At 35.9% G+C, this 27818-nt stretch overlaps 2 protein-coding genes across 3 annotated transcripts in view; both read left to right on the top strand.

Annotated features, from left to right (window-relative positions):
• The window catches only part of Smp_078550 (putative zinc finger protein), a gene marked incomplete at its 3' end in the record, with an annotated part of 33018 nt that extends 30082 nt beyond the window's left edge, over window positions 1-2936 (top strand). The window contains exon 6 of the mRNA XM_018798160.1: window positions 1650-2936. Coding sequence (XP_018653129.1) covers window positions 1650-2936 — 1287 coding nt within the window. The remainder of the gene's footprint in view (window positions 1-1649) is intronic.
• A 20278-nt stretch (window positions 2937-23214) lies between these two features.
• Smp_142010.1 (methionyl aminopeptidase 1 (M24 family)) overlaps window positions 23215-27818 on the top strand; it is a gene marked incomplete at both ends in the record, with an annotated part of 31104 nt that continues 26500 nt past the window's right edge. For both annotated transcript variants that reach the window (XM_018798158.1, XM_018798159.1), the window contains 5 exons: window positions 23215-23233; window positions 24378-24445; window positions 24481-24535; window positions 24578-24669; window positions 25854-25937. In XM_018798158.1, the coding sequence (XP_018653127.1) occupies window positions 23215-23233; window positions 24378-24445; window positions 24481-24535; window positions 24578-24669; window positions 25854-25937 (318 nt within the window). The remainder of the gene's footprint in view (window positions 23234-24377; window positions 24446-24480; window positions 24536-24577; window positions 24670-25853; window positions 25938-27818) is intronic.

Here is a 27818-nt window from a genome sequence, read left to right as displayed (position 1 = left end):
CAAGTCTCATGTAGCTGATTATTCTCTGGTTTAGTTTTAAGTATTCTTTTTCATGTAAGCTTAAATCACTGTCCATATCATTGATATTTATCAATATAATATTTTTCATTGATTATGTCACTACTTATGCGAGTGTTTTTTTTAATTGAGTAAACTTGATTATAACTTTCAAAGATATGTTTGTTAACATTTGTCTTTTTTCGTACCTTTAAAAATAAGTACTTGTGAAATTGTATTTTTGATCATTCGTATTAAAATTATGGTGTGAATTACCTCTTGTCCGATCTCACTTTGTGTAAATGAAATAATTAAATTGATTACTTGTCTCCCAGGTATAGGTTTGTTTAGTAAACTTCAAGCCACATTAGAACTAAGATGAAATGTAATGATACTGTGGTGTGGTCTACTTATATCCATATAAGTAGTATATGGTGTGGGTCAGACATAGAATGTATTTTGGCAGAAGACCGATGAGGAAAGAACTGAAATGAAACGCAAACGTCTGGAAAATGCATGAGCAATGGAATAAGAGAAGAAACAGTGAAGATTGAAACAATTGGTTGTTAATTTGCAAATTGACTGTTCATTGTTTGGTAATCAGAATTTATTGAGATAGTCTGTAATCTTTGCTTAAATACATCCGATTGTCCCCAACTAGTGTTTTGTTCACTACAATACTACATAGTTACCCAAATCGAAGCAAGTCGAGTTGTGGGTTCGAAACGCATTAATCACTGAGATACACCGCTTCTAATGTAAAATATAACTGCTAATGAATTACTAATAACATGGAATGTGAAAATTAAGAAAACCTTTAAATAATATGTATAGGCCTATCAATGTTCTGTTACGTCCTAGGGTAAGGAGAGCGTACTCTCCCTCTCGGGATGCTCGCATATGTCCAAGCGTATATAGCCACCACCAAGGATGTCTTACTCATTGTTTTCTCTCAGCGGAGTTGTTTACATAATGAAGAGGAAAAAAGGGAGTGCCAGACTCTTTGACCTATTTTGTGGATACAAGGGATTCACTTAGGGTAACTAGAAAACCTGGTTCCAAATCAATGGTTCGCATAGGTTCCAAGATCCTAAGGGAACAAATGGCATATGAACCTATTGTTGATCATCAGCTATCACGGGATTGCATCTCTTGATATTGCTTCACTGCCTCATGGACTAGACCTCTAAGTCAAAGGCTCGATGTATGACCCCCTAAGAAATCCATTTTTTTCTGACCGGTCATTTGGCTCGTATCCCAGCCCACATAAGAATTCAATCATTTGTATGGCTCATATATATTTTGATCCCACTTTGCGCCAATGTTGATGTGTTTCAATAAAATAAATTGGTCAGGCATAAAACGTTAGCTTTTCATAGCACATTTTACCTGAAGATTTCAAATCTGAGTTAAAGATTTTTTTCTTTTTAAAATACGTCATGATAAAGGTAGAAAGTGTATTTTATAATTTAAAAAAAACACAATAGAATTTATAAGCAGTAGTTTAATTAGTGGGACTTATACATTTTTGATAGATAGCTTAGTGAGAAATTCGTTTATTTATTTATTTATATCAAATAAAGATCAAATGAAATTCAAGCTAGCAGTTAATTTTGTAATATTTTTTTGTTTTATTGTGTTGTTATATTTAGACTAGTCAAACAATTTTCCCTCAAGTTGTTGGATTTCATGCTACTGCAGCTCAACAACAACAGCAACACCAACTTCAACAATTGCAGCAACAACAAGCAGCAGTTGTTCAACATCAACAACTTTTACAACAGCAGCAACAACAACAGCAGGCTAACTATGCAGTGGCAGCTGCTGCGGCTGCCGCTGCTGCTGGTACACATTTAGTTGCAGTCTCTAATCATGGTAATTGTAATCAATCAACTGTCAATCAAACACAGCAATTCCAATTACAACAACAACAACAACAGGCTGTGGCTTTAGCAGCCCATCAACAAGCAGCGCACAGTTTTCTTTTCCCTGCTGCTGGAGTTAATGCTAGCGTTAACTCGACAGGTACTGTTGCAACACCATCTGGTCCAACTACATTCTTTTGTCATCCACAAGAAGGAATGGCTGCTGGTTTGTTTCTGGCTTCTTCAACTGACCCAGCTAGTTTTGCATTAGCAGCTGCTGCTCAAGCACAAGCACAAGCAGCTGCGGCAGCTGTTGCCGTTGTCCAGCAACAACAACAACACCAGCAACAGCAGAGTAATGTTAATGCTGTTAATGCTCAGAACAATTCTTCAATTGCTGCTACACAATTACAACTAGTAACAGGTTATTCACAGGTGGCGGCTGATGCTCAACAAACTGTTGCACAACAACAACTACAACATCAACAGCTATTGTTACAACAGCAACAACATCAGCAGAGATTAGCAGCAGTGGCAGCTGTAGCAGGAGTTTCACAAACTTCATCAATTGCCAATCCACATGCTGGCGTGTTGATGTCGTCAAACACCACCGGTACTATTATCAATGGCGCGAGTGCGAGTGCTGCTACCGGTGGTGGCGGTAATGGTACACCAGCCACCTCTGTAATTGTTAATTCAGTTCAAGAGGAACAACTTAATCGAGTTCAACAATCTGCTCATTTTTTAATAGGACAACAAGAAACACCAGGATCTAATAGAACAGTGAATAATTATCAATTAGCTGCATTTACAAATGCTGCAGCTGCAGCATTATATCAACAACAACAACATCCGGGTTTCATGCTTGCAGCGGCTGGAAATACTGGCGTCACTAATACTAATGCAGCAATTGTTTCCAGAGGAACAACAGCAACTGTAGCAGCTATGGCTTTACATCATCAACAGCAACAACAGTATCAACAACAAGCAGGTCTTATGGCGGCAGCAGCTTACCATCATCAACAACAAGTGGCTCAACATCAGGCTTTACAGCAACAACAACAACAACAGTAGTATTAGTGGTAGTAGCAATAGTAGTGATGTTAATGAGTTCAAATGAAAAAAAGCTTATGACATTTTGACATGCTCATGAAGTCAGTCATCTATGTATGTATATTGTATTTAACTAACTATTATTATTGTAATTTATTCAAATGTACTTTCTTGTTTTGTTTTTTATTAAGTTACTAATTTTCTCGTATTTATTGGATTGCATTTGTCAATTATTATTTTTTCATTATTATTATTTCATAAAGTCTATTAGTAAAGAGATACGTTGGTTGGTGATTTATTTTTCATTTTCACCTAATCTCCTTCATATATAACGATCTAATTTAATATTGGTCACCGTTGTACTATTTCCCCTTTTTTGTATAATTTTCTCTTTACCCTATTTTCAAAATTTCTTCCTGTATATAAATATATATGTTTCTGCGTATACTCTAGACGTAGACTACACCTTAATAAGTAGTCTTGTAACTGGTAATGTTTTTTGTTGATGATATAATAATATTAGTTGATGTGGTTGTTTTTTGGAATATTTGTATTCGTCTACTTGGTCGCCAATATAAAACACGTCTTACTTCTATTACTACCAATCTAGTACGCCACTATGTTATTGCTTGTTTGTTTGAGATATTACCCTACTTACTTACTTCTCTACAACTTCCTATCTATTACAGTTGTTGTTACAAAGTATCACATTTTAAATAAGAAACATTAATCATGTTTACTACAGTAAATAAAATGCCTTTCTACCTTGGTTATCCTTTATTTTCTCTTTTGATACAGATGGTCATCCTACGAACATTTTCATTCAGTGATTATTATTATTGTCGTTGTTATTCACTATTTGTACATCGTCTTATTCAATCAAATGTTTTAATTGATGACAAACATTCAGTTTTTTTCAACAAAAAGGCATTTTAAGATTTGTAAATCTTTTATCTTCCTATCTGCCTTACTATACTTTTCTACTTCTATCGTATATGACAAATATCATTCAGCGTGCTTCCTTATCCGACTGGTAGGGGTGAGCGGGTTAGTCTGGATATTTGTGACCGCATTGTATATTCTGAGTTTGAGCAGTATTCTCGTAGTCTAAATTTTTGTATTCTTTAATTTTCTGTCTTTTTTCCATAATTGTTTTGTATTTGTCTTTCTGTCTCTCCCCCTTTCATGTGTACATATATTTACTTTCTTGACGTTTTCCTCAAAAGAAGTGCAAAAATAGTATTAAATAATCTATAGCAAACTATATTCTACTAGATGACATGGCTTGTAAAAAGAAATTCATAGACGTATCGTTCTGTGTTCCATAACACATCTGCTAGGCAGACATGCGCCCATTACCAAAGTTTGTGTGCATGTTATGCTGTTGCATCTTTCTTTCTTGCTTTCTTTTGTCACCATTATTATGCATTGTATTACATCTAAGTTATAGAATCAATAATAATGATAATAAGTTTTTCTTTTTAATGGCTAGTGTTCTATTGCTTGTCTGAACCCTATCTAGTCTTTAAACTTGATTTGCATGCATCTATCTGTGCGTTAATTGACGTGTTTCTATGTCAGTCCTCAATGAACAGAACAATTAGTTTTCTTGTCGTGTGTCCTCATCTTATTTTGTTTTTTTTCAAACAATTTGTAAATGCATAACATATATAATTAAGGATTGTGAAAAAAATTAATATTATGTATTTGTTATCATTATTGTGAGTTATTATTATTGCCTTATTTTCTACAAATGTTGGTATTTTGTTTCTTCTCATGTTTTCTTTTATTGTTTCAATAACGATTACGATGATCGGCATGCATCTATTAATGTATATATACATGACTATATAAAACAATACATCTACGTATAGATTCTTTTTTTATCAATTACCCTGTGTTAGTATTGTTATTGGGTTTTACAATGCAGACAATCGTTCATATCAAAAACCAATTCTACGTAGACAGTAATTAAGAACCAGAAAGCACTGAACTTCTCTTTTGTCCTAGTATGAGATTCCATGATAACAGGTATCCACAATCCCCCCTCCGAGAATCAGACCCAGGACCTTCAAGTCTCACAAGGTGCGCCCAAGCTTTAGACCACTACTGAGTCGAGAGTTATTAGTTTAAATAATAGAACGAGCAACTATTTGGTACTTGCTTTTCAATAGTCGTCTAAGATCAGTCTAATGAAACCAAGTAATCTTCACAAACCTGTCTAGTAATAAGTCCTAAGTACTTCCGCTTTACATTGGTAAGTGACTTGATCGGTTTATATTTTGTTCATCTGTCTAGCTCAAAATGCAAATTCTTATTTGTCGTCCGAAATTGGTTGTTCTAATTCTGCTTATGTCTGACTGTATTTGCTTTCCCAGTGTGTAAACATGAATTAGTAATATACTGTCTTGTAAGTGATCGATACTTTATTATGTAATAGAAAATAAAAGATTGCCTTATATTTGTCATTAACTTCTCACATATCATACGTATGCTGAGACCACCGAATGAATAAAGCTGACTTTAGCCATATGGTATTAGGCAAAAAGAGCTAATCGATCGAAGAGGTTGTGAGTCTTCAATTGATGTGGTTGGGACATGAATTTCGCGTGCCAAATCTCCGTTTACCTCGAAAGCAATGTCTATTATAGTAGTATGCTAGAGGCGGCTAAGTCATCACGTTAATTTTTGAAGTGACAATTGGACTTCAGGTAAATGGGTGCAAACTATCTATTAAGACTCTACAGAGTTATCATAAACAGTGGTTGGAGATAGGTGATCATCTTACGCAATAGTGTAAAGATATCCACTTTTTGTACGAAGTCTTGAAATCTTCGTATACTATCTTACTATTTCTATACCTAATTAATTTTATAACCGTTGATACTCTCACTGCTCCTAATACTCTGTGAGTAGAGATATATCCATAGTTACATTATTGTTCTGAATTGTTGGTTGGTATTCAAAGGTGATCTTTGTTCATAGTTTCTCTTTTCTTATTAAATTCTTAGGGTCGTTGTTGATTGGAATGATTTTAGTCCTCAGAACTTCATACAGTGTGTTTATTGCGTATTTTTATTGAAAGACGTAATAATTTAATCAAGGTTATCTGTTGGTCAATCATACTATAAATTTTCAACAACCTAAAGGACAAGATCAAACAATATTTTGGAAAAGTCTTATGCTAATCTGTTCAATTAAAGACCTTTTTGTAATATTTTATAATTAAATCAGTACCATATGTGTATTTGTTACCTACTTACGCTAATATTACTTAGCTTTATTGCGTCCCTGATCATTAAGCTCAAATTAGGATTTAAAAACCTGACTGTTGTTTAATTACTTCATTTTTCTATTTACATATCAGTTGTGCTTAGTTCTTATCGGACTGTTGTTATCTCCATTTTGTTAACTTCATATCGCATTCTTCTTAAGTTTATATTAGTTAATAGGTGATTTATCTTTCAGTGTAAAATTCATAAACAGTGGCTTTAGTTCGTTAAACAATGCAAATTATCTTTCTGGTTTTATTAATTGGTTATGTGCTACTTCAAAAATTAACAATACTGTAGTTAAGTAATATCTAGATGTGTTTTCCATTCAATTTTCTACACATCTATATTTCTCTCAAAAAGAATAGAAAGTCTAGTAAAAGTCAACCTACAATTGCTAGTATTATCATTTGAATTAAGAATTTCTTGATTAACCACTACTGTTAATATATCCAGTCAGGTTACATTGGTTTTTCGAAACTAATATCTAATTATTTAGAATAGTACACCTAATTTTCATCACATTGTAGACAAAGGAAGTTGGAAGTTCAAATTCTTTTCATTATAATTCACAAACTAGTGATGCTTTAAAAGTAATAATGTAGTGGTGTTACTGATAGATTTTGATTGTCAAAATTCATTAATCTTGACTATGTACGAAGGATGCCTACTTTCAATAAAAAAATGAACGGTAAGTGACTTTTGTCATTACAAAATATCATTATTTGGTTAGTTATCCCTTGATATGTTTCAATGTTGTAGTGCTATATTTTTGTGTTGACTATATAACTGCTAAGGCATTTACGAGTGTTATATCTTGTGGCCGAGTGGATGCCCAGTTAATGTATGACGTGATAAGACCTCCAATCAGAGAGCAGAGAATTATCGATTGGAACAGTGACACGAAAATCGTACGAGCAGTCGAGAGTGCTAATCGGTCCTGCTTCTACCTAGCCCAGCCAGTTAAGTCCAGAACACCAATAACAGCCTCTGCGGTGTGAATCATTGTATTTCAAACATACTGAGTTTGTATACCAAACAGACTGACCATATCGTACCAATAAAATGGAAAATAACATTTGTACAAGAAATAGCCACATGTGGCTGTGAATAGGGGAAGCAGTAATTAATAGACTGGGTATAACTCAGGAAACGTACAATAATAGTCTATAGTTCAAAGTAAAGCTTATAATAAGGGTAAAATGGATATGAATAGTTTAGTTACTTTTCAATTATACGATAAAAAATATATGCATAATATTGGTCCATAAATGGATCTCAAAGTTACCATTCACTATTGTTATCGGGATATAACAACGAGTTATCCAGTTTTGTTAATAAATATGACGTTCTTTTCTGCAATAATAACCTGAGTACAATTTCTTCTAATCCATCTTTTCACATGACATTCGCTATGTCCTGATTAATTGTTCTCACATAATTTTCTACTTTCTTATGTGCTTCAAGACCATGTAGCTATTCTTTTCCAATTTGTCTTGGCAAATATCAAGTGTTTAGCGTTCCTGCCTTCTTTTTGGGTACCATCGTGTTAGGGATTATTATCGAAGAGTTGTGTGTGTTCGTAATAGGTTTTGTTTGAACTAAAATAATATAGATCGTTCATAATTAGACCGAACCGAACAAATCTTAAGATACACAAGTAATTCAATAGCATCTTGGTTGATGCTGTATCTGAAGAAGACCAGATAGTTTTTTCTCATATACATATTTATAAACTACATATTTCCCATAATGTCTATATGGAACCTAACTTTTTGAAATCTGATCGATCAAAATTAACTTGTTATTGTTGTGATCTTTTTATTCGAAACAAATCAAGCTTCTTCAAGTAAGCCCTCAAATTTGCGAACGTAAATACAATTCTGAAATCAACACCTGTCTAACCATTTTCGTGTTTAGACTTCTGTGTGAATCTGGTTTTTGTATATGGAATATGTTCGAATCTTAGCATGTCAATGTACTTGTGTTTACTACATTTATTAATCATTAGTTTTTTGTAGAGAAAAATATTTAGGACTAAAATCTACATAACACTTTTACATAATTATGAATCTACCAAGTAACTTAAAAGTTCTTAAGATTTAAAATTAAAAGAACTATCTGCTTAAATGTTCAATAATATATAGCTACAAAGCATTCTCCCTTATTGGGATGATCCTGCAAATTTCTCACAATAGACATGACAATCTCAGGAAATCATTTTATCCAATCAGCGTTTGATTAGAAGTTTTGCTAGAAATATTGCAAAAATGAAAAGTCACATATAGGTGTTCTGATTGACTCACTACTACACTGCTACTATGTTTAGTAGTATTCTAAAATTTTCAGGAAAACCCAAGGACTTTTAAAATACTATAAATGTTGTGAATTGACCTAGGCTGTAGCCAATTGTTATGACTTGATCAAGGCCGTAGCTAATTGTTAGGACTTATTCAAGGTCGTCGCTGATTTGTTATGACCTTACGAATTTAACAAGGACGTAACTTGCGTGAATTATCCGCCAATAGAAATACGACTTCTACGACCGTCACACTGTGACAACGACGTTCGATTAGTATGAGTAATCTAGCGTCCTTATTGGTCCTTAATCCGCCTAGCCCGTCCACTTGAGTCCAGAACACCAATAGCAGCCTCGGCAATATGAATCGTTTATTTCAAGCATACTTTGTTTATATATCAGACAGATAGGCCACATCACACCATAAAATAGAAAATAATATATGTACAAAATCAAGCCAAATGTGGCAGGGAGCGTGGGAGACAGTACTCAATAAACCGAGTATAATTTAGGAACAATAAATCATATAATAATAATAATCAATAGGTCAAAATGAAGCTAGTAATAAGATGAATATAGACATAGATAATCTAGTTACTGAATAGTTATACAATAGAAATATACATAGAATAATAGTCTAATAATAGGTCCTGCAAGTTACCCGTACTTATGTCTTCGCTACTACATAACAATAAAAATCTTACATTCTCTGTACATAAATGAACCTTTGGAGTAAAATGGTTCTCTCATATTGTGTGCCTTTTCTCTCGTGTTCAAATCGCTGTGTAGTTCTAGCTTGGGGGTACAAGACTAGCTTAGGATCTGAGTATAGCGTTCAATCAACAAGACATATCAGTGGCGACGGGGAAAAACTACATTAACCAAGACTTATCACTCCCGCTTAAACTATAACTTTTAATCCTAACCTCTTCCTCACATTCATTTTGGTAGCTAATCATACACAATCTCTAGTGTATATGTCTCCTCCGTAAGCTCTGAAGACAACTACGGATATTGTATTTCGTCCTGCATTTTGCCTCGTTTAGTTTACCATTTTTTTTTGTACTTAACGCCCACCAAAGTGACCTGAGTTGGTTTAATTTATTATATTTTCATTTCCTGTATTAGTTTTAATGTGCCGAATCAGATCCTTTATAATTTTGCTTCACGGAGGAATGTGGTGAGTTCATTGTATTGTAGGCCTCCAAGTTCTGAATGTCATTGTCGGTTCTACATAATATCGTGTCATCTCAATTCTATTGTTAACAAAATAGATAGCTCTTTAACATGCATTATCTAACCACCAAGCTACCAGAATAACGTACTATGTGACACACATTACGAAACGACCTGTATGAGATTTAATTATAAATGTCCTCTCTTGTGAAGGAAAGAGTGTGAGAGTAAGTTAAATGCACGAAGAGGTAACATATAAGATGTTTTATGTTACCTAAGACTGTTCAATAAGTTGATAATGTTGTTTGCTCTTCATTTGCTTTATGATTTAATGATCTGCTCGACAATAATTATTATATCAATGAAATTATAGTGGAAGTTAGTTGTAGTGAATTGGTATCATGGCTCAGAAATGTAATTTCTAGAGGAATTCCCCCAAAATCTCGTCGTGAATATCAATCGCGAAGATCGTTAGACATACACCAACGGTGTATACGTTTTCTTTTTGTCAACCCATTGAGTCAGATAAAAACCCAAATCATCAGGCCACAATGTTCATAGTGCTAAACTGTTTAGTGGGAAAAGGGTATTAAATTAAGTCAGTCACAAAATAATTATTCAATTTAACAACCTTTGAAGCAGGAAGCAGACTACCAACACTAGGAGGAAGTAGATTGTTTCAAAATAGCATTATAATGTTTACATTGTTTGTCCACTAATGTCAACTTTGTTGGTTTGAACTTATCCTAACGGTTCATCTGGACAGCCTAAGTACATCATTGTTGATCATGAGCATTACAGTGAAAGACATTGTGAGACGAAAAGGAAAGTAATATAGACATTTTTACATTATTAACCATCAAGAAATTAGTGAATTGAAGAAAGAATCATAGTTTTGAGTAAGATTATTCGATTGTGTTCAAGAACTATGATGCTCATTTCTATTACCGTTTTGGGTCTGATGATCTCAGCTTTGACAGTATTCCATTATTCAAAATCTATCACGGCATTTTGCTTATATCATTATATATTTCATAAGCCTGTATGCAAAATAAACTTGTAAGGAGTAATCTTCTTTGTTCATCCGGACGTTCAACCACTTGTGCGCTTGAATCATATTATTTGTGTATGGGCGCAAACAAGAATCATAATTAAACCACACGTTGACGCTTTTTATCTCCACATAAATCGTCATTCGGATGTTCTTATAAGGACTGAGAGGTATTCGTGTATGGATAATAACAATGACTTTATTCAGCATAGTGCTGAGGACAACATAGAATTCTGAGGATGGATTTCCATAGTTTCCTCCTCCTACACCACAAAAGATAACTGATTACTACATACATATAAATGTGAAATAAATAATCTGGAAGTGAAGTAAATGTTCAAGAATATGTTTTTGATCACAACATGTTCGTTACATAGTATGTGTGTTAGATAATGTATTGTAGAAATTTTCAGTTTGCCCACATGCATAAGTACTAATGTACCTGAGTCTCATTGTACCAGAAGAAACAATCAAAATGTTATGAATATAGTGTATGACAAGTTTGTGATAAGTTAAAACTTGTCAGGAATCTACAAGATTTTAAATGTCTATCCGTTACAGTATTCACTTCACAGGATAACAAATTCTTAACTAGGTGAACAGAAGTCTTCAAAAGTAGTTGTAGGACAATATTCGTAAAACAATGTGTGGCAAGTTTTATCTAGATGTTTCGTCATGTTATTATCTATTCACGAAGCACTGAAGGCCCTGGCAAATAGATTTGTTGGTATTATTGAACTATATACAATCGTATTCACGAAAATAGGAGAGCATTGAAGAAGTTACTGGATGCTGAAAGATGAATAAATGAATGTTTAAGCCATCACAAGAAGGTCTACCACTCATGATTTAAATTATCCAGGTCGACGTTTACAGGTCTTTACTTTGTGGTCATCGAGTAACTTGTCACTAACTGATAAAAAGAGACTGTCAAGACGTGAAAAACATTTAATGATAAACTAAAATAATAATGAACTGCTGAATGAAGGAATTCATGCAGATTACCTAAGGTACTAGCTGGGTGGGTGGAGGCTGGTAATAATTCAAATATTTGTCGGAAGCCAATGCATCTACCCTCCTAATTATCAGTGTGTAACTTTTTTCAAAACACCATTTCAAGCCGCAGATTCTACACTCTCCGACGGAATGGATTGTGGTCCAGTATTTGTAGATTATAATAAATTCCAGCAAAGTTGTTCCGGGATCGGTTTGTTTTAAATAATGAATTGAAGGTAAATGACTGGACCCACAAAATTAATTGTAAGGTTTAGGATGATTACGTATAGCTCAATTCGTTTAAAACCCTTGACTGACTCATGTTAAGGTCAAATTATCTGTTACTCACCAACCCTGCTCTCAATTCGTGTGGCCACAGCCCTCTTACTAAACAAGTTTACGAAGAAGCTCAGCAATCATCCGTATAACTCCTGCTTCCCACCTTTATGGAATATGGGTTAGTTATTAGCACTGAAAATTGTTAAGTTATGTTAGTTGCGTGATTCTTCAAACCTCAGAGGACTTTCATTGCCGACTCCACGGTCCTAAGATAAAATAAACAACTGAACTGAGCATAGTACAACTACTTGTGGAATGACAATTAACCATAACATGTGAACGAATACTGTCTAGTCAGATATAAGAACTATGCCATCAACAAATGGGCTAAATACAAATCTAAAAAATCAAAATTTAAATGTGTATAATAAACCTCTGTTACATGTTTGGTCTATGGCTATCGAAAATCTAATATCTCCCACACGTGTGGTTGAACGAACGAAACTTAATAAGTCGAAACAAAGTTTTGCGTCAATGTACGAATCCCAAACCATATCGTTGTTTGTATGTCAAAAATTTGGTTAATTGTTGTTCTCACGATAATTCATAATTACAACTTGTGACTTAATTGATCTCTCCCTAACTCTTGTCGTCGTTTATTTGGCGCTATTATACATTTGTCTATCCGCTTGTCAGTGGTTTATCATTTATTTACCCTGGATCAATGTCTTCACTTTATTTACCTCTGTTGCAATTTAAGGGTCTTTCGTACTACAACCATCTGTTAAATAGCCGTAGTAAATACCTGTTTCCTGATGTCGAAGATATTTCAACGTCTAAATTTCCTTGTACTTAACTGCCGTAAAACGCGGTGCAGAGAGAAAAGCGTGAGAAGACCAATGTGGTTTCGACCTGGACAACGCCTAGATATTGGACATTAAAATGCCCATCGGTGTTTTAGAGTGATAATTAAGCTGGATCAATATACTTTACCGCGGTAGTAAACTTCATTATGTTATTTTCGAAAGAATATTTCGTTGCGTTACTAAAGAAAGATGTTTTTAGTTGGCTATTGGTGTGTATTTAAGTGCGGTGTTAAATGTTTTGCTAAGAACAGTTAACATCTCCCCTAATATTTACAGCCAAATTAAAGCATTTTGAAGAATTAATCAGATTCTAGTACGGATTACATTAACTCCAGCAGCTTCACAATGTTTGCAAGTTACATTTGATGTGCGCTCGTGATGATAACTTTGATAGTTCCCACATAAAAACTCACCATTCACGTTCAGCAGTTATAAATATACCTACTTTCTTTATCATGAATATTTTTCCAGCCAGATATTATTCTTTGCTGGCTGAAAGGTAGTTAACAGTATATTGGATGGACACCTTTGCCTTTCTCAATCGACTGTTGCCCACGTTTTCCTTCCGTATGTCTTTATTTCCATAATTTATGAAGTAAAATTCTCTGTCAGATGTCAGGAAGATCCAAATAACTTCCGCATTACCTTACGAAAGTGCTATATATATAGCATGCAGTACTCGATATTAATATAATTCATGCCGAAATAATTTTGTCTTAAGTAATTAAACATTTGATGCAACAAATAAAACTGATGTGGGTTAAAAAACATCGATAAAACGGGAGTCAGAGTTACACTCGAACTTTCAAGGGAAATGCTAAGCAGATACATCTACTTGGTTGTGTCCTTGGGTCTTCCTCTTTTCCTTTCACCTTCAGGATTCCCAGTGAGGGCTTGCCTTGTGGCGCATTTAGGTGATTTCCTCAATGTGTGTCCTATACACTTCCAGCACATCTTCTTGGTTTCTTCATCCACTGAAATCTGGTTTGTTTTCTCTCACAGTAACTTGTTGCTGGTAGTGACTGGCCAACGGATCTGAAAACTGTTAATAAACACTTTTATCTTCTGGACGATTGCCTTCGTAGTTCTCCAGGTTTCCACTCCATACAGTAGAACTGTCTTCACATTTGTATTGAAAATTCTGATCTTGGTGTTGGTTGACAATTGTTTCGAGTTCCAGATGTCCTTCAGTTGTAAATATGCTGCTCTTGCTTTGCCGATCTGCGACCTCACATCTGCATCAGACCCACCGTTTTCATCGATGATGCTGCTCGGATATTTAAAGATTTGCACATCCTTCAAAGCTTCTTTGTCAAGTGTAATTCTATAGGTGCATGCTGTGTTGTATCGGAGAATCTTAGTTATCCTTTTGTGTATGTTGAGACCTACTGCTGCTACACTGGTCATCTTCTCCTGCAATTGTTGTTGCGTGTGTAATAGAAGAGCCAGATCATCTGCGAAGTGTAGATTGTTCAGTCGCATCCCAAGCTGTACACTGTATCCCGTGTTTCCCTCCAGATGTTGACGTCTTCATGATCCAGTCGATCAGCAGTTTTTTCCATCTTTCTTCAATCTTATCCAGTGTATCTGCAGTAATCCATTCCTTGTGATGGTGCTTCTTATGGCCCAGAACCTCACTGCATGATGAAGTGATTTCCTTTTTTATCCATTTCCAGTTGCTCTCCATGGCAGTTCCTTCTCTATTGAGTAGATCTTTAAAGGCCTGAAACTTATTGTTGAGGGCTATCTTGAATTTGTTGAGTTTTTCAGTATCCTGTCCTCCATGCACGACTCTGCACTGTAGTCCTCCGTATGAGTTTTGGATAATGCTGATGATCTTCCGAGGAACTCCATAGTGTCGAAGAAGCTTCCATAATGTTCTCCGGTCCACACTGTCAAACGCTTTCTCATAGCCAATGAAGTTGATGTATAGCGACGAATTCCACTCAACTGATTGTTCCACGATGATCCGTAGTGTCGCAATTTGGTCTATGATCGACCGATCCTTACGGGATCCGGTCTGTTGACCTCGAAGTCGAGAGTCCACTGGATCTTTCATCCGGTCCAGCAATACCCTGTTGAAAACTTTTGCTGGTACTGACAACAGTGCGATGCCTTTGTAATTCTCACATTTGCTCAGATCTCCTTTCTTTGGTATCTTGATGAGGTATCCTTTTTTCCAGTCCGTTGGCACTTGTTCCTCCTCACAGATCTTCTTGAATAGAAAGTGAAGCATGTTTGTTGTTACTTTAATGTCTGACTTCAGTGCATCAGCTGGTATATCGTCAGGTCCTGTTGCTCTCCCACTGTAGATTTTTCCGATGGCCATCTTGACTTCTTCGATCGGTGGTGGAGTGACAGAAATAGGAAGGTGTGTGGGGAGTAGTGTAACGTCGTGTACGATATTACACCTACATAGTTTATTCTAGTTTCTGGACAAGCCAATTCACCTATAATGTTATGAGTCATATTTTGATCTTGTTAAATATTCGCTTATTGACCTTGACTATATTTTTTATATGAGCGCATGTGTATGCACATTTCGTACCTTATTCATCGCATGTCTGTCATTCATTTTTGTCTGACTATAAATGTTGATTAATGCTTGCTCATAGCGAGTTGGCTTCCCAGCCATCTCCACTATGCGTCATCTTTCCTTCGCTTACTTACATTTGCTAGTGTGCTCACTGCCTTCTAGCCCATGTTATTTGTCAATAAAAATGTAGTTGCTGCTTCCCTTTGTCTTCTGATATTATACACCGTTTACGATGATATAATAACGGTTATCGAGACGATCGATTAACGAAGCACTCCACTACAAACTGGTGAGCCCGACTAGCGAACACGCAACATAATCGACAACCCCGACGTACGAACACGCAACACAATTGGCGATCCCGAATTACGAACGCGAAGCAAAGTTGGTAACTTCAACGTACGAACTCACAACATAACTGGTAATCCCTACCTGCGAACACGCAACATAATTGTTGAGCAGTATTTGGAACATGCAACAGAATTCGCGACCGCGACGAGCGAACACAAATCAAAAAATGAAACCGCCGACGACATATTCCGTTATTATCCTAATAATCACCACATGCTCATTATTACAATAATGTCATATCATCATCTAACGTGGAATTATTATTTTTGTTCGTATTGACATTAAACTATGACATTTACGCTGTCAAATCACTAATCGAACAAATTATAATTATATGAACATTACACGTTATGATATTCGAAACTCACTGGATTATTTTTATTATCCAATGACGTAAAATTTTCATGATTCAAGTGAGTTCGTTCCATTTTTTTTTCCATGTCATTTTTGGTCTAATATTACACTCTATCATAGACATAAGTTTGGAGTCATACTCCCGATAGTAGAAACTTATGTTCTCGACGCAACTAATGTCCATTCATCTCATTGGTACGCAGCAACCGTCGTGTTTGACGCCGCATTACCAGCCGATTAGTAATGATTGTGTTCATATTATCTATTCACTCGCACGTATAACTGAATGCTGCATCATCCATTACCTATAAACACTATTCAATTACTGCTATTAATATTCTATTCTCATTGCACTGTACACCAGAACATAGAGTTTAGAGCTAGTCTCTCAAAGATACACTCTTGTTCGTCACATCCAAGGCAGTCTCACCCGCCGTCATCGATTATCATATGTATTGGTATTTTTATCACGCCTTTATACGGGTTCGTAACAAACGAGGTTGAGCGCATATCCCTCTAACTACACAAACCACGATAGGCTGCATGACCATAAAGGAATACGACTCCGCAAATCTCGTCTCCGCAGTCACTATCCTGTTCCTCTGGTCATTCTACTAATACATATTTAACGACAACTCAACGCACACGACAACGTACACTGACTTCGCATTTTATTATCATTATCAGTAGCAGTACAGCAATGAACATCAACCGTTGATGCAGTCATCATCCCACGACTCGATTATTTTTACCACACACGAACTCCGGGTATGCGAATTCGAATCTACTAATCGCTGATCGACGCTATTTACTTTACTGCGGCTTATCGGAACATATTTCGCTGTTCTTTATCCTCATGTTCAATCGGCACTACAGACCAATTTCTATCATATTCTACATTACTTATTTCCATGATTTATTCCGCTGTCATACCTATTAACGATTTATTACTCTATTTTCACGATATTTCGAATCGCTCATACGAACATGTTATTTTATCATTCGGACAGTCACTACATAAATGCATGTTAAATTTTTTTGTACGCTTACCAATTTACTCATAATCACATGCTAGCATTTCAATTTTTGTCCGCATCTTGACAATATTCATGTACCTTTTTACAGAAGTATGACACATTCGTTTAATAAACTCGCCCCTCGATTGACACTAATTTATTCGATATAGTACAACTTTTTTTCTCTACATATTATTAACGTTATCCACATGCCATTTCAGTGTTATTTTCAAATTAATGTGCTAATACTTTAATTTCGTTTTGTGAACGCATATACACCTCCTCTCCCTTGTTTATTTTGCATACCAGTGTTTCCTCCAGAAACTCTGGGGGGAGCTATGTGGGGAGTAGTGTAACGTCGTGTACGATATTACACCTACATAGTTTATTCTAGTTTCTGGACAAGCCAATTCACCTATAATGTTATGAGTCATATTTTGATCTTGTTAAATATTCGCTTATTGACCTTGACTATATTTTTTATATGAGCGCATGTGTATGCACATTTCGTACCTTATTCATCGCATGTCTGTCATTCATTTTTGTCTGACTATAAATGTTGATTAATGCTTGCTCATAGCGAGTTGGCTTCCCAGCCATCTCCACTATGCGTCATCTTTCCTTCGCTTACTTACATTTGCTAGTGTGCTCACTGCCTTCTAGCCCATGTTATTTGTCAATAAAAATGTAGTTGCTGCTTCCCTTTGTCTTCTGATATTATACACCGTTTACGATGATATAATAACGGTTATCGAGACGATCGATTAACGAAGCACTCCACTACAGGTGTGTGTGTGCTGCTTCGATGTCCGGTGGATCCAATGGAGCTGGTCTATTCAACAGTTCCTCGAAGTATTCTGCCCATCTTTTCCTCTGTTCTTGAATCTCAGTGATTGTCTTTCCTTCTTTGTCTATGACTGGTCTTTCTGGTTTACTATATTTACCTGCTATTTTCTTCATTGTATTATATGGTTGTTTCACATTGTTTTGTAGCCTTTTATGCCGTCGTTGCTAGATCTCCCATGTATTTCTGATTGTAGGCTTCAATGCTCTTCTTCACTTGCTTGTTTGCTTCTGTGTACTCTGCTTGCGCTGTATAAATGTTAATACACAAAAGACGAACAGCTTTCCACGGATATCTTTTTCATGACGCTCGTTATTCAGTTTGTGTGGGCTACTTTGCATTGACAATTTTACAACGTTTCTAACTGCTAGTTGTAAGAAATGAAAGATAGACCAGTATGCAGAACAGGATGGCATGTAGTTTCATGATAAGCTGTTGAGAATTCAATAGCCTGATATCTGACTCCAATTAGATCATGTGGCGATTGTTATTGAAATACATAGTCAGACTACCCCCGTATACAATTACCGGCTTCTGTCGCGTTAACGAATAACGGAATTAGATAAGTTAAATACGAGAATGGGTTTCGAATATTTATTTGGTCCAGACAGACGATCAGAGAAACGAAGTCATGAAAGCGGAGAGGACAGAGCGAGGCGGAACGAAATGACGCGTAGTGGAGAGGGAGAGCGAGCCAACTCATCTTTATCAAGCGTGATTCAATATTTATACTTGGATGAAAATAAGTCGCAAACACACGACGAATAGGGCAAGCAATTAACAGTCAGGGTCAATAAGCGAATATGTGATAAGGTAAAACGGTGACTTGAGAGAAATGGATGAGTTGGTCTGTACAGAGGCTAGAATAACCTATATGGGCTTGATATGGTACCAACCCTTTCAAGACACTACAATTCACGGAAATTGCGAAACATTTTTGATATTGTATGGCGCAAGTCATGTATATCTCAACGTTGACGCTCACATTGGGAATTGGAACCTGTGTTTCTCACTGCAAACGCTCAGTGGGTCATCCGCCTAGAATATAAACCTAGACATTCACTCTCATATTTGCTTACTGTACACTCCATTTGTCTGTTCATATATGAATGCCCTGAATAAACATATCCTCAACATATATCTTTCTTTTATTCTACGTTACGTTACTATGATAAGTTATTGATCAAATCCAGAACTGATCAGGTAAGGTATACATCGGGCCAAACAAACTATGAAATCAACAAGTATTTACTCAGTGTCGTATCTGGATATATGTTACAGAGCACATGTAATTATTTTATTCGTAACACTGGTTTTATCACACATTTGTTTGACGTGGCGCCCTCGTTACTTCATAAAACACTAAGGTTTAGTGTACCGGGCTAAGACCTTACTCAATCAACTTCTAGTTTCAACCTTCAGATCGCCTTCATATCATGCATTTTTTATCACTAATATCTGTTGCTTGCTTTTCATAAGTATGTTATGCACGCTTGATGAATCATCGACCCAGCTTTTCTTTGATCTGTCTTTTCTTCAGTTTTCCTCATCCGCGCTACTTTTCACTTTCCTCTGATACCTTAATTACTTTCAGGCTAGACACGAATCGCTACGATCAGAATCATATTTTCCTAAATGACTATATTTCTGTTGAACACTTATTCCTGATTGATCATCTGAAGGTGGTACAATAACCACTCTCGGTGGTGCGTAATTGTTTGTGTGCGCAAGTGTACTTGGGCATAATCGAGAAGTCATGTCAGTGGTTTTCGCTCACATATTACATGTTGTCGCGGATTTGTGATGTCGTTATTTATCAGCTAATCACAGCATTTTTCCGTCACATGTCAATTTTTATAATGTTTATGATTGTTACATGGCGTTTATTGTAGACTATTGGTTGCCCGATGTATTTGTTGCTGACAACCTGGATGAATGTCTAGCAATCCTAATTTGGTTATTTGTAGCAATGCAAACTCAGTCAATTGAAATTCACTATTTATCAAGTCGAAACTAGACCGAAATCAGTTTCAAGCAAAAGTGTGCTCTAAAATCACTTACATATGACTCACAACCCTAATTATAATAGCGATGCACATGGGTGTTGGTAGTTGTTAATAAAATGTAGGTTGAAGCGATTGAGCGTTAAACTGTTTATGAATACTGTATAACTTGCGAATATACAGTTCTATTCATTATAGATATCGTTTTCGACTGGACTGGTATATTAATACGTAAGGTATCTGAGAAAGAAAAAATATAAGTAACAATTGACGTTGATAGATTTTTCTACCCGCTTTCTGAATTTTTACAGGAATTATGTATAACATTACTGTGAGTGCCACATAAGTTAGCCAAATACTCTTCTTAAGTAAAGCGATGCGTGTTTGTTATGAGCATAGTAACTAAAACATGTAGATAAGATTAGTTTATGATCTCATGTATAGGGTTAAAAAATAAATTTTTGTCAATAGAATCCGAAATCACTGACCAAATCATAAACAAAGTTTTAATGCATGTTGACGAGTAATCTCTAAATAGTGCTTACTAGTTATTTCATTATTGTATGTGAACAATGAACTGCTAAAAGTATTATGAACGTTGTAATTGGGTTTTTCTCAAATTTCATATCACTAATTAAAGTTTTTGAGTCTGTTCTTTTGGTGCCTGAAGTTTGTTTGTTATTACCAAATAACTCGATGAAATTCTAGGAAGGTTAGAAAATGAAGAGCACTGTTCACAACAAATAAGGCTTATAAGTACATCCTGTCAGCTGCTATTTCATTTGCTTATTGAATTTGGTACTGATAATGAAGTTCAGTAGTTTGTTTCATGATTGATTTTTTGTTTTTCAGAATTGCATTGAGTAAGCTATACATACGTTTTCTGTTATACAACTTATGACTTCTGTCAACAAATTAAAAAGCTCAAACCTTTCTACTAATCAAGTCTATGCATTTGAACAACTTGGCGAACTTCTGAATATGGAAGATTATGTGGAGAAACAATTTACAAATTGACGACAACTGTGTTTCATATTGACTACTGCCACGTTTATTCATCTAGTGAATTATCTAAATATAAATATAACAACTGTACAGTTTTTGCATTATAATTATAGTATAGTATAGCTCGGTACTAATACTACTTTGAAAATAGACCTAGTCTGAAAACGGTAAATTTATCGTGTGGTTGCATAATCTGTAAGGTTTTACGTGGAAGTCGCATAACTATCTACACTGATTCATCGTATCATGACAACTAACAATGATACTCAGTACTTCTGAAGAACACAACAACAACAACAACCCCAACAAATTTTAAACAAGGACAGTGTGGTTCAGTTGGGTAATTGGTATCGCAGGTCAAGTTACGAAGCAACAAGAGCCAAATTGTACACTACAAAAAAGAGGAAGCTAAATAAACGCTGTTTGCATTGATTTCGCGAATTTACTGAAGCGAAATACGACTAAAATACGAGAAAACATGATATTCGTACAACCCAAAGGAGAACTAACGGACCTTCGACAGCTCAAATACAGAATGACCGCCTCTTGTTAGGCCGTTCAAGGTCACTGAAAAGAAACGGCGGGCATCTTTGGAAACTCTCTGACTTATTTACTGTGCCGTGTTCTTGGGTGAGAAACATTGGTTCTCCGTATATTTAAATGAAAAGTAGACTACTCGACGTATATTTAGGCGAAAAGTAAATAATTCGGTGTGTATTTAGACGAGAAGTGGATAATTCAGCCACTTTTAAACATAAAACGAAATGGGAAGATTTTGCCCAATTTCTCCATGGCAGACGAAGGAGACTTTGCGCTTTTCTTATTTACCTCACCCTCATTAGCCCTTGTTTCCTCTTAGGTTGTTTTGGGATTCCAAAACAACCGAAGAGCCTTCAGGCTTACATCTTATTGACTACGTAATATATGACACGTAGGAATTCAATCTCAACTTCAGGGCAACTTTCTCCAACTTGGGAGAAGTTCCATCTGACATTTTAGGAACATTTTATGGAAAATGCGGCTACAAATCCCGTACTTTCCTTTAGTCTCTAGAACTCAAAGGGTTTCTCATATTTTTACTTTGTTCCTGCAAAAGTTTTATAGACTTCAACGTAACTTAAGAGATCTTAGCTGGTTCGAAGAAAAACGTTTTCATGACCTTGGTGAAAACCCCATAATCCACCGTAAGTTGAGGGACTAGAAAGTAGCAGATATTTGTTGACATAAACCGTAGACCTTCATTGTTTGTAAGCACGTTATATAGACCCAACCGTCATTCTAAGTCACTTTGATATTACTACATAGAGTGTATCCTATCTACCAAATTTACAAATGTCAACATCACCCTTTTTAAGTCCATAACATGCTTAAGTCCTATTTAAAAATGAGTTTCTGGTTTCACATTCTCACTCTTACTGTAAAAATTATAATACCCTTCCAAATAGACTCGGTTCTGTCTCATTAAGTTATAGCATTCTTTCGTGTATCATGTAAGTCCATAATCAGTTGTCTACTCGTACCCTGACGCCTTCTAAAATTTTCTTGGAAAAGGACTATCTCTACTCATCTTTTGGCCCCCAAATGCCCTGGTACGGCCGAGAGTAGGGATAGTCCGCTCTCCCTCTCGAAATGCTCTCACATGGCCACGCGAATATAGCCTCTGCCAGGGAATCCCTACTCACTGCCTTCTCATGGCGGGGGTGTTGCTTACAAAGTGGAGAGGTTGAAAAGCGAATGGCGCTTTAACCGGGTTGGTGGATGTGGAGGATCCACCTAGGGGAGTTGGAAAACCCTGATTCCAAACCAACGGTGCACATGGACTCCAGTATTCTGAAGGGACGAATGGCGTATGAACCAACTGTTGGTCACCGGCTACCATGGGACTGCATCCCCTTACGATGCTCCACTGCCTTGTGGACTAGACCTTTAGGTCAAAGGCTCCGGGTGTGGCCCCTTAAGAAAACCACCTGCTTCGGTTTGGGCACCTGGGCAGTATCCCAGCCCTCACACAAATCGAATGAGATTTGTGTGGCGCATTTGTATCGGGTGCTTCCTTGTACCAATATTTATGTGTTTAAATAAAATAACTTTCTTTTTGGTAGACTTTAAGTTTCAAGTGTGGGATCTGTGCAGACGTCGCCGTACTAGTCTTTGAGCTCTTATCGTTTTATCCAAACAATTTAAAAAAGTCTGTGTGATTTGCTTTTTTCTTAAAGTATTAATACTTAAAAACAATAATGGTTACTAACCCATGCCAGAAACTGCAAAAGGTACGTATGTACGATAAACGCGAGGTTAAAACCAAAGGTAAAACAGAACTGGTCAATAAGTGTTATCACAAGGACTAGGTAATATCTCATGTTTGCGCAGGCCTTGGTAGGCAAAATGTGAATCCGCTTAGTGGAAAGTTCTTGGTATCCAGTTTTCACAACCATCTGACACTCGCTTGGAACAACTTGACAAGTTGCTATCTAAAATCTCACCAACAATTTATATTTACCAAGGATCTCTTCCCTCTACATTTAAGCCAGTTTTATCATAGGTATACCATTTTCTTTGTTCAAGAATTTATCTCAATAATTATTAGAACTACCTAAGGAATCTAGACAACATAGTCCTGTTAAACCACTACCTGACACTAGTGAAATACCCCTCTACTTATTAAAAAGCGAATAAACTAAACCGTAGTAGACTCCGTATCGTTTCATTGGTGAGAAATGTCTTTTAAGTACTTTGTATCTGTATTCCAAGTCTGAAAGACTGTAATCTACAGGTACACTAAATAAACTCATATGTATGGATAACATTTTCTATGTAGTTGCTTAGACAGTGTCATTCTTCAGTTTTATCTAAGATCCTATCTATTCATTAGCGTAATAGTATTATTATTTATTTGGCAAAACTAGTTTGATAATTGAGAGAGTTGCAAATATTTTTTAGCAGCTATTTGGTAGATAACAATAACATGATTACTCTTGTTATGAAGTCGGCGAAAGACTTTACATACAATCAACAAACCTGTATTGTTCACCCAAGTACAGAATATTATCATTTCACCTATAGTGTAACGTATGCGCACAGTGCTTTTGTTTATAAATTAATAGTTAATAAGTACCATGTATTTTGTATTTTCAGTATCACATTTAACTATTGCATAGTATGAACTTTTGAATAAAATGGAAAACATTTGTATAACTCCATCATGTGGCAAACCGTCCACTCTAAAGTGCCCTGTATGTCTTGGTTTGGGAATTGAAACGTCGTTCTTCTGCTCACAAGTATTTGTCAAGAAATAACAATATTTTCTTGTGTTAATTTTGAGGAATGTTTCAAACATTTTTGGAAAACACATAAAACAGTACACGTCGTCGGTACCAGTCAGTAAACAATAATTCAAAGCTTACCTCATTACAGAAGATACGTGTGAAGATGAACGCTTCAGAGGATATAAATTTACAGGTCAATTAAGACCTGCTAAAAAAGTAATCTGCTTTACTTCTACACACAATGCTTCCAGACACCTAAACGAGAAGTGAAGAGTTCAATTGAATATCCAGACTACGCCATCACAGGTATTTGAAGACTATTTGTTTACTTTCATGGTAATCATGTAGGGATTCCTGTCTCAGAGCGTCAAGCGAAGGGTTCCCGTAGTATTGTTGTTTTGGACGACGATGAAATTGAATGCATGCGTGTTACAGGAAAGGTAATAGAAACACATCCCAGTAAATTTTTAGTGCTGAGTTGCTTAATACATATTATGAGTCTCAACTTACTTCATGATATTACAAAAGGTTTAGCTGTAATTTTACTAAGAATTTGTCAATTGTTAAATTTCTGTTTCGAGAGCGTAGTCTCGCTTGGTTTTGTATTTTTATGATATTACTAGTCACTTTTCTCAGTTATTCATAAAAAGCCAACCTATTCATCAAGTGCAGATTCATGTGGTCGATCTTAAGACACACTGCGTGAGTCAGTAATACACTTTGACTGTCTAAACCGAAGCTAATGAACCGGAGTTCAAACCCCCTAATCAGTGGACCGCACAGATTTATCATATTCATCAACACAGTATTATCCCACAGTTGGTCTTTTTTTACCCTCAATGTGTCCTGAAAATTCTTGCTACAAGTGTACTGGGAATAAACTAATTACCATGCATTTTACTTGGTAGTATGCAAATGTGAATTATTTATGCCATATTTTACATTGTTGTCATTAGTCTACTATATTCGTACCATCTAATTTAATTTTTATGAAAACTTGCAAATTGGTGTATACTTAAAATGCAAAACTGATTGTATGTTTAACAGACTACACTTCGTAATAATTCATGATCTGGTTTCTAAATATCCATATGACGTATCCAAAAATTAAAAATGGTTAGCTAGATGTTTTGTTTGGTTTTACAGATCAAACTCAGTCTTTGTTGAAATAAATGGCGTCATAATGGTTTTATATGTTGTGAATGTAGACACCACGTAATTCTTTCATTCACCTAAATTTAGATACGGAATAGGAAATATACGTAGTCATTGAATATAAATTACAGTCAACAGTTGTTGCTTAGTATTTAATATTGTACTATCCAGTAAGGTAATATTTGATTATCACATTTCAATTTTCCATCTGACGAAACAGTAAACAATACGTTGAGAATTGTGTATCTTACCTGTCGGTGTTCAGTTAGCAGTTTTTAGGTAGTTATCAGGTGACCACATTATTTCGTTGCCGTACTTTTGCGTTGTCAGTAATAATAAAGTGTGGTCTACATTTGCGTTTCAGAAAAAATTATCCACAGTTTGAAATTAGTTCTGAATATTCTTTTCCACTCATTTTGTACAAATTAACGGTTCCCTTAGTTGACATCCTATTTTTTCTATTTTCAAGCTTGCCCGTGAAGTCTTAGAAGAAGCAGTAAACGCAGTTAAAGTTGGTGTAACGACTGATGAAATCGATCGAGTTGCACATGAGGTAATTAGTTGATTATAATTTTGTACTCTTGGTAAACCATCATTTGTGGGGTTTTCACCCTTTTTATTTTCGTTTAATTGTGTTACAGACATCCTTTTGAAGATAATGCCTTTGTTGTTTGACTTTCAAAGATCGTTCTCTAACCAGCAGATTCACTTGTTGACTTAGAACATACAGTCTTGTGATCTCCATGGGCATCAATCCAAGCACATTTCAAATACATCTTTCTTCCTCCAACTTCAAAACGTTACTTTGGACCATATTTGCATCAAGGTTCATGCACAGTTATTTTTTAATTGTTGCGAAATAATCTTGTCAAGATATCCACCAATAGATAGGTTTATTTGGCTTTAGATAGTCTTTATCACCTATGTGTGCTGTATATCTGAGACCCGTAACCAAGATCTTAGCAGATTACCATAAATTCACTCCAACTATCGATTCAAGAAATTTATTCCATGTCCACTTATCCGAGAACCCTATAACATCAGCATCAGGCTTCTCAAACACTTGTTCAATTAATCTCGTATAGAGGTATCACTAATTGACTGGATCCCAAATAAAAGTTGTAATTTGCTATTAAATTAGAAGGCCTCATCAAAGCGGGAAGAAACTAGGTTTCTGTAGATTTCTTGAGATACACAGGTCAGGAAATTTTACGAATCTGGAGTAAGAACTAGGAACTCCAATGGTCTGGGCATACTAACCAATTGGAACCAGAGGCTACATCTGGCGACTGCCTGAGGCTTTTTTAACCCACTCGAGCTACTGGCAACAAAACATCTAGTGTCTGTGGGACGATTTGATGTTAGCACGTCAAGTAGTAACTCTCAAACACGTCTTTAACGCTTGGTAAAGCACTTCAAGGGACAATCTAACCAACTTGTTGCCCCAGTAACGTTCACACTGTTCTGGGCTTGTGACTACTGATCTATCTAATGATCTCGACTTCTGTAAGAAACTGCAGCTTTTAGGGCTTCACAAGTCACCTGACCTAGAATACCTACTTCAGTTCTTTTTTATGGTAGTGGCAAATAGACCAATTGGTTTGTTTGGGAGAATTTGGAAAACAAAGAGCGTTCCATCTTGGATTGGAACGACTGTTATTCTCATCTTTAAAAGTGCCCTACGTAAGATATACGAAAACTATCGAGCCGTATATTTACTTTCGATTGCTTCCAAACTATGGGTTTCCATCATACTCCACAGGTTACACAAAATCCGTGAAAAGTTCATTCTGATCAGATTGATTCTTTTTCCGGTCATGGATGTATCGATCGCGTCCTCAATTTCTATCAGATGCTGGAATCCCTCTGTCGGCCAACACTTGTTGTATTCCTTGATATCAGGGCCGCTCTCAGTTAATTGAGTAGTACTGCGCTTTAAAATTTTCTGTCGAGGAAGGCTGTATTCAACAGGTTTATTAACATCTTGAAGGCTCCGTACACAGAAAACACCTCAGGTGGAGTAAGAACGTGTAACTTCCTCCCTCCATTGTTCCTGTCTAATGGTATGGTTAAAGGGGGTTACGTAATCCCACGATTCCTGTTCAACTTTTCTGTCAATATTATTCTTGGCTCTAAAGGAAGCACGTGATAATGATGGTGGTTTGGGTTTGTTACCTGAAGAAAGACTTCGACCTCGAGTTCACAGATGACATTTTCCAACTGTGCCTACACATCAACCTTCAAAATACAAAACACTGTTGCAAGATTGCCCGAAGCTCGCATCTACACCCATTCTTTATTCTGAAACACTAAAAGTATTGGAAAAATCCTTGTATCAGGTTTATTGTCAGTGCTGATAATGGCGTGGCTAATAAAACCAATCTATGTATAGTGAAGATTAAAACGGTCTATATATATATATATATATATATAT

The sequence above is a fragment of the Schistosoma mansoni genome, chromosome 6 (assembly GCF_000237925.1).
Source record: "Schistosoma mansoni strain Puerto Rico chromosome 6, complete genome".
In the NCBI taxonomy this organism is placed as follows: Eukaryota; Metazoa; Platyhelminthes; class Trematoda; order Strigeidida; family Schistosomatidae; genus Schistosoma; species Schistosoma mansoni.
The sequence above is the reverse complement of the archived record's forward strand: the minus strand, read 5'-3'. Positions and strand labels throughout refer to the sequence as shown.